Source organism: Staurois parvus, unplaced genomic scaffold (assembly GCF_062004578.1).
Source record: "Staurois parvus isolate SC_StPar_1 unplaced genomic scaffold, SC_StPar_1.0 ptg001893l, whole genome shotgun sequence".
Classification (NCBI taxonomy): Eukaryota; Metazoa; Chordata; class Amphibia; order Anura; family Ranidae; genus Staurois; species Staurois parvus.
The window spans coordinates 31,696-39,267 of record NW_028319689.1 but is presented as its reverse complement, the minus strand read 5'-3'; the positions used below and the strand labels follow the sequence as shown (position 1 = coordinate 39,267).

Genomic DNA, 7,572 nt, shown 5'->3' with positions numbered 1-7,572 from the left:
GTTAGTGGCACCGCGAGTCCCAGAGGTGAAGGGTGCGGTTCTGGTGGCCACCAGCAGGTGTCTCCCAGCAGATCTCAGTAATTAGGCTCCACCTGATGCTGGCTGCTGGGAAGGTATATAATCCCTTCCTTAACTTTCATCACTGCCTCAGTATTCTGCCTGTGAGCTGCTTTCCTGCTTGATCCTGTATTCTTTATACGTTACCCTGATTCTGGTTTCCTGAATCCTGTTACCCCATCTCTGCTCCCTTTGTTCCCAAACTCAGTCCTGGTCATGCCCTGTTTATGTGAGCTTCCCTCAATTTGTACGGGATAGTGTATTATTTTTTATTTATTTCACTTATATAGCGCCGTCAATTTATGCAGCGCTTTATATATATATTGTACATTCACATCAGTCCCTAACCCTCAAGGGGCGTACAATCTAAGGTCCCTAATTTACATTCATACATACACATACTAGGGACAATTTAGACAGGAGCCAATTAACCTACCAGCATGTCTTTGGAAACCCACGCAGGCACAGGGAGAACATGCAAACTCCAGGCAGGTGGTGCCGTGGCTGGGATTTGAACCAATGACCCTAGTACTGCCAGGTGGAAGTGCTAACCATTTAGCCACTGTGCTGCCCATTATAGTTAGGGTTTTTGCTTCACTGTCATATTTATTTTTCAATTTTCCTTTCTTTATGGTCTGTGGGTGCTGGATGGGTGTTGTGTGCATCGATAAACTCTACTTGGTCTGATTCCAGCTTTCTTAGGCATAGCCCACTGATCTGGTCATCTCTGCCGTCACTGGATACCTGCAATCAGTATTCCCTACAAGGGCTGTATATGGCAGGTTCTTGACCAATGTACTCTGAATGGCGGGCTCTATATGATACAACTCCTGACCATTACTTTTGACCACTGTACTTGGTATGCTGGGCTGTATGTGAAATACTCCTGACCACTGCACTGTTTCTTGGACTGTAAATTACATATTCCTGATGTCTCAGCTGCTTTCCCCTCTCAGCCCCTTGCTCTATCCCTGCTCTTTGAATGGGCCCCTCCTGCAAATATGAAAGGCATTCCTAAGACAAGCTGGAACCAGCTCTGCCCCCCCCCCCCCCGGTTGCCTAGGTGACTAGGGGGTCCAACATCAGTTTTAAGAAGCTGATGCCAGAACTCCTGAGGTATTCACCGCTGTGTAGCTGGCGGAAGGAGCCCGGGCTGCAGCTGGGACCTTTTGTAGCCAGGCTCGGCAGAGACTCAAGGCTGCCTTGGACCCCCCTTCTCCCAGCTGGGGAAGGCTGTGTGCTAGACACCGGAGATCCATGAGTACATGCTCTCTGCCTGCTTCACTTGAACTGTTCTTGTGCTGACCTCACACCAACCCCCCTGTTGGATTACTTGCTACAGAGACTCACACCAACCCCCCATGTTGGATTACAATTGCTACAGAGACTCTCCCTTGGCTCTCGGTGTTGGACTTTAAGTGTGTTGGTCCTTCCGTGTCGCCCTGTACTGGCGTATTCCCCCTCCCTACGTACTCCCCTATTCAGTGACTGTCATGTTTGCCTCAATAAAGCTTTGTGCGTTTGCCATCTACTCTGTGTGTTCTGTCCTGCCTACGCTCTGTCACACCTGACCACTGCACTATGTATGCTGGGCTGTATATGACATACTCCTGATCACAGCACTATGTATGCTGGGCTGCATATAACATACTCCTGATCACTGTACTATGTATGCTGGGCTGCATATGACATAACTCTGATCATTTCACTCTGTATGATGGGCTGTATGACATATTCCTGACCACTCCACTATGTATGCTGGGCTGCATATGACATACTCCTGATCACTGCACTATGTATGCTGGGCTGTATATGACATAACCCTGACCACTGCACTATGTATGCTGGGCTGCATATGACATAACCCTGACCACTGCACTATGTATGCTGGGCTGCATATGACATAACTCTGACCACTGCACTATGTATGCTGGGCTGCATATGACAACTCTGACCACTGCACTATGTATGCTGGGCTGCATATGACATAACCCTGCTAGGCTGCATATGACATAACTCTGATCACTGCACTCTGTATGCTGGGCTGCATATGACATAACCATGACCACTGCACTCTGTATGCTGGGCTGTACATGACATAACCCTGATCCCTGCACTCTGTATGCTGGGCTGCATATGACATAACCCTGATCACTGCACTCTGTACCCTAGGCTATATGGGACATGTTCCTGACCCCTGCACTCTGTACCCTAGGCTACATATGGCATAACCCTGACCCCTGCACTCTGTACCCTAGGCTACATATGGCATAACCCTGATCCCTGCACTCTGTACCCTAGGCTATATGGGACATGTTCCTGACCTTTGTACTATGGGGCTTTACCGCATAGTATTTTATTTGTTGGACAAGTGTGACCAGCATTTGCCCAGCTGTGATACATTCTGGCCATAATTTGGTAAAAACCATGATTTCCTATGATCACTGGCTCCATCTAGTGGTCAAAATTAGGTATTATTCCTGAAATATCTCCATCAGTAAAAAGATATGGCATTATGGTCACTAGATGGGGACAATTATCATAGGAAATCTCTGTATGAAAAAAATACGTCTGATATTTGTCATGGCTGGGGAAAGGCATTTTTTCAAAATTTTTTTTACAAAATAGACCTCTAAGCCTCTAAATTACAAAATGTACTCAGCCAATGAAAGGTGATGACTCAATTTTTATTCTTCTGCTATCAATGGCCAACCCGGTCCCACACTTCATCCATGTCTTTGGTGACCTCTGATCTCCTTATGAACTGTTTCTTCCATGATGAAGATCAGCCATGGAGAATATCTGAGGTGTATATCAGGGTGTGCTTCTTCCCCACATGAGAGCTGGCATGTCCAGCAACATTCATCTAGAAAACATTTCCCGCACTCAAGGCACTAATACACCTCTAGGGTGTGTGGGACCCCTGATGTACAGGAAGACAGGACTTCAGTGAGGAACATTTCCCTCACTCAGGACAGGAAAGTGGCTTCTCCACCCGTGTGAGATCTCTGATGTCTGTAAAGAATGGACTTCTGTGAAAAACATTTCCCGCACCCAGGACAAGAATATGGCTTCTCCCCTGTGTGCAGTTTCCGATGATTATAAAGATTGGACTTATCTGAAAAACATTTCCCGCACTCATGACAAAAGTATGGCTTTTCCCCCGTGTGAGACCTTTGATGTTTGACAAGCTTTGGTTTTTGTGCAAAACATTTCCCGCACTCAGAACAAAAATATGGCTTCTCTCCCGTATGCAGTCTCTGATGAATATAAAGACTGGACTTATCTGAAAAACATTTCCCGCACTCAGAACAGGAATACGGCTTTTCCCCTGTGTGACACCTCTGATGTCTGTAAAGATTGGACTTCACTGAAAAACATTTACCGCACTCAGGACAAGAATAAGGCTTTTCCCCCGTGTGAGATCTCTGATGTGTGACAATTTCTGATTTTTGTACAAAACATTTCTCACATTCAGGGCAGGAATACAGCTTATCACCCGTGTGCAATCTCTGATGTCTGGAATGAGAAGATTTGAATGAAAAACATTTCTTGCACCCAGAACAGGGATATGGTTTTTGCCCTTTGTGCAATCTCTGATGATTATCAAATTTAGACTTCTCTGAAAAACATTTCCCACATTCAGGACAGGAGTATGGCTTTTCTTCCATGTGAGATCTTCGATGTGTGACAAGTTCTGATTTTTGTGTAAAATATTTCCCACACTCAGAGCAGGAAATTGGCTTCTCCCCCGTGTGAGATTTCTGATGTCTGGACAGATAAGACTTGTTTGAAAAACATTTCCCGCACTCAGGACAGGAATACGGCTTCTCCCCCGTGTGAGAACTTTTATGCACATTAAGACTGGACTTAAAACGGAAACATTTCCCACACTCAAGGCAAGAATGTGGCTTCTCTCCTGTGTGAGAACTTTTATGCACATTAAGACTGGACTTAAAACGGAAACATTTCCCGCACTCAGTACAGGAGAAGCTCTTCCCTGTTGGAAGGCCGGCCCGGTCCCGCACAGTCTGAGGTTCCTCAGGATACGAGGAATCTGATGGTCCATCTACACTGGGTGGTGCCGGATGGACATTGGAGGGAGCCGGGTTTTCTCCTGGACTATACTGTGTGATGTCCTCATCTTCTACTTTCCAGTCTGGAGACAAAGTGAGACAATCCTCGGAGGTTTTCCTCATCTCCCGGCCATGGACTAAAATACAAAGACAAAGAGGATTACTAGACAGGAGCTGATTGGTTCCCCCAAACCAGGACTCCGCCCACATCAGGCAGCTTGGTCTCTGAGAAGCTTACAATTCCACCCTCAAGGGAACTAGGAAATGGCTCCTCTGATCTCCTACCAGGTCATTTCTTTATTCATGGACCTTAGTCAGAGAGTGAGGAAACAACCAGAACTGTCTTTTATAGGAGGGACAGTGATGAGGGGATTATAGGACGAGGGTCCCCACCCCCTCTATTACTCATCGCCATCTTCCCAACACAAGAAGTACTGCACTTCCTTATTTAGTCCATGATTTAGTCATGAAGAACAGCGGGGCTGAGCCCCACCAGAGGTCAGAGAGTGAGGATGGGGGGAGAACAACCAAGATGAAGACTGGACTGATCCTGAAGACCACCATCATTGGGGTATTGACTCCTCCCTCATTATCACTTTCTGTTTAAGGGTCCAAAGTTGGAGGATGTTATCACATTATTATCACCATGTAAAAGTCTGTGCTCCAATCACATCATCCGATATAAAATGTCCAACTGGTAGAAAATGGGAGCAAAAGAAGTAAGGACTATGTAATGTACAACTTATTATATAGGATACAAAAGTTAAGACTATACAGTTTCAGAATTGTGTAATCTACAAGAGAATATAGTGCAGGGGTCAGAACTCATAATATTGGTATTCAGTAACTCAGTGACTTGGGTCTGAGAATATAGAGACATATCCCTCCACCCGGCACAGCCAGCAGACAACAGAGCAAGGAACCCTGGGAGAATTACTGTTAGGCATCTTGCTAGACCCGGGCATGGGGAAGGAGACCCAAGACACGCACTCTAGGTACATAGGTTGAGCAGAGCCTATGGTGAAAATCAACATTTTGCTGCCGGCTGAACCCCAGAACCTCCATAAATCCAGTCTAGATACATAAATTGTGTCTGCAGCACAGAGAAGGAAGATTATCCGAGAGAAATACAGGAATACAGGACGGGGAACACAGCTCAGGAAAGTGACCAGGGGATTACAGGCTGATATCACCCAGTCCCCGCCCTACTCTGGACCAATCAGTGAGCAGTATGGGTGGAGGAATGGATTTAGTGTTCATGACCCACCTGTGCTGATCTCTGTAGGAGTGTCCTCCTCTATAAATGTCCCCGTTATTCCATCCTCCTCCATAGACTGCTGATCATCCCTCACATACGCCTCTTCTTCTTCTTCTGATTTAACATCAACTTTAGAATCTCTCAGGTTTCCACTCTGAATAATAAAAATTATATGAAAGGTAACAATGCAGATAATGTACAGATCCTAATGATACTATCAGTAATTGTTCCTCATCTACCTGATGATGGTGAGGGATGGTGTGACCTTCCTGTGTGGAATCCCGGGAATACAGAGGACGGGGACATCTCTCTGGTGGGTTCCCATGACTGGATCCATCTGTAGGAAACACACACACTGACTGAATCCATTGTTTCTATGTGTTTATCAGATGATGGGGGATCTAGGTGGATCCTCCGTACTGCTCTCTCCTTTACAATAAAGTCTCCTCTTACCCGGTGATGTGAGGGGCGGCTGATTGTCCATCATGACGTCCTTGTAGAGATCCTTGTGTCCTTCTAAATACTCCCACTCCTCCATGGAGAAATAGACAGTGACACCCTGACACCTTATAGGAACCTGACACACACAATGATACAGTCACCATCCAGACACATCCCTTGTCTGTTACTGGAGAATGTCCCAGAATTCCCGGCACCGCTCACCTCTCCTGTCAGCAGCTCCATCATCTTCTTGGTGACTTCTAGAATCTTCTGCATGTTGTGTCTCTCAGGTTTTAGGGAGTCACATGGAGGCACTGTGATGGTCATATGATCACCTGACTTCAGAAGAGGAAATCTCTGTATTGAGGAACCAATAGGAATATCATGTTAAGACTCCCAGAATCCTCCTCACCTCTCCGGTCAGGTCTGTGTTTTATTAATAGAGATAGGAGTGATGTCATGTGACCTCCCAGAATCCTCCTCACCTCTCCGGTCAGGTCTGTGTTTTATTAATAGAGATATGAGTGATGTCATGTGACCTCCCAGAATCCCCCTCACCTCTCCGGTCAGGTCTGTGTTTTATTAATAGAGATGAGAGTGATGTCATGTGACCTCCCAGAATCCTCCTCACCTCTCCGGTCAGGTCTGTGTTTTATTAATAGAGATATGAGTGATGTCATGTGACCTCCCAGAATCCCCCTTACCTCTCCGGTCAGGTCTGTGTTTTATTAATAGAGATCAGAGTGATGTCATGTGACCTCCCAGAATCCTCCTCACCTCTCCGGTCAGCAGGTAGATGATCTCCAGGGTGAGGTTTAGTATCTTCTCAGTCATGTGACTCCGGTCCTCCTCCATCCTCATTGGTGCCATCATGTGATCTATACAGGTCTCCTTGTAGACGGATAACTTTGGGAAATGAAAGTAAGAATGATTTGGATGGTATTGGTCACACAATAATAGGATGTGGATGTGAGGGGGGAATAGGAGGGTTGCTGGACATTTAGTAACTACTGCCCCCATGGGAACACATTTAGTTTGGACTGTTTATTGTTTGATACATTTTCAAGAACCGAGAACCCTCCTGCCAGATCAGAAATGTATTTTTCTCTGTTGAGTTTGTTTGGTTTCTGAACTGGTTTTGATGAGTTTTAGATCTGCAGACAAGGAATGATAAATGAAATCATTCCTTTGACTTCTTTGCTCTGAGGCAGTGCTGTGAGGTCAATGTATGATCATCATGAGGTCCAGGAAGGGGAACTTGCAAACTATTGGCCGGAGTTGCCGGATAATCAGGATAGTTTCCAGAACTCCGGCTGCAAAGCTCCAATCTCTGGCAGCCTGCTGACTGACAGGAGTGATGTCACTGTCACTCTCTGCACTAAGAGAAGGGATTGGATAGTTGGACAATGTTGCTGGTGGAGTAGAGAGTTGTGGGGGAGGAGTCTGTTCTCCTCCCTCCAATGGCAACCCAGGACCTGCAGACACTATGCATTTATGCTGGGCCTGCAATGTACCATCTGCTTAGGTGAATTGTGTCTCTTGTTTGTCCATGGAATGTTATCGATTTTAGATCTTATGTATCATATTGGACTTGTATTGATACATGGATGTTTTATAACAGTTGGTTTAAATCGTTTACGTTTGATACATTGGTGTTTGTGAATCTATGGGAGGTCTCCGAGGGAGTTTTTTTTTTTGCACGTCATTTTATATGTGGTTTCATGCAATCTTTGTTCTCTC

General features: G+C 45.7%; 1 protein-coding gene across 1 annotated transcript; it reads right to left on the bottom strand.

The window, feature by feature from the left end:
* Window positions 1–2,511: 2,511 nt before the first annotated feature.
* On the bottom strand, window positions 2,512–6,796 carry LOC149433865 (gastrula zinc finger protein XlCGF66.1-like). The gene is made up of 6 exons (XM_089664347.1): window positions 6,610–6,796; window positions 6,055–6,189; window positions 5,845–5,968; window positions 5,631–5,728; window positions 3,530–3,674; window positions 2,512–2,579 (listed from the first exon to the last, which is right to left on the bottom strand). Exons 1-6 carry the CDS (start codon window positions 6,703–6,705, stop codon window positions 2,512–2,514), a joined length of 666 nt encoding a protein of 221 aa, XP_089520473.1. The 5' UTR covers window positions 6,706–6,796.
* Between the last annotated feature and the right edge of the window lie 776 nt (window positions 6,797–7,572).

Excerpts from the sequence above, each read along its gene's own strand:
- LOC149433865 (XM_089664347.1), bottom strand. The coding sequence starts at position 6,705 with ATGATGGCACCAATGAGGATGGAGGAGGACCGGAGTCACATGACTGAG. Across the intron at positions 5,729-5,844 it reads GCCGCCCCTCACATCACCGG|ATGGATCCAGTCATGGGAAC; the intron begins GTAAGAGGAGAC and ends TGTTTCCTACAG. Across the intron at positions 2,580-3,529 it reads GCTGTATTCCTGCCCTGAAT|TGACCATAATGCCATATCTT; the intron begins GTGAGAAATGTT and ends GTCCCCATCTAG.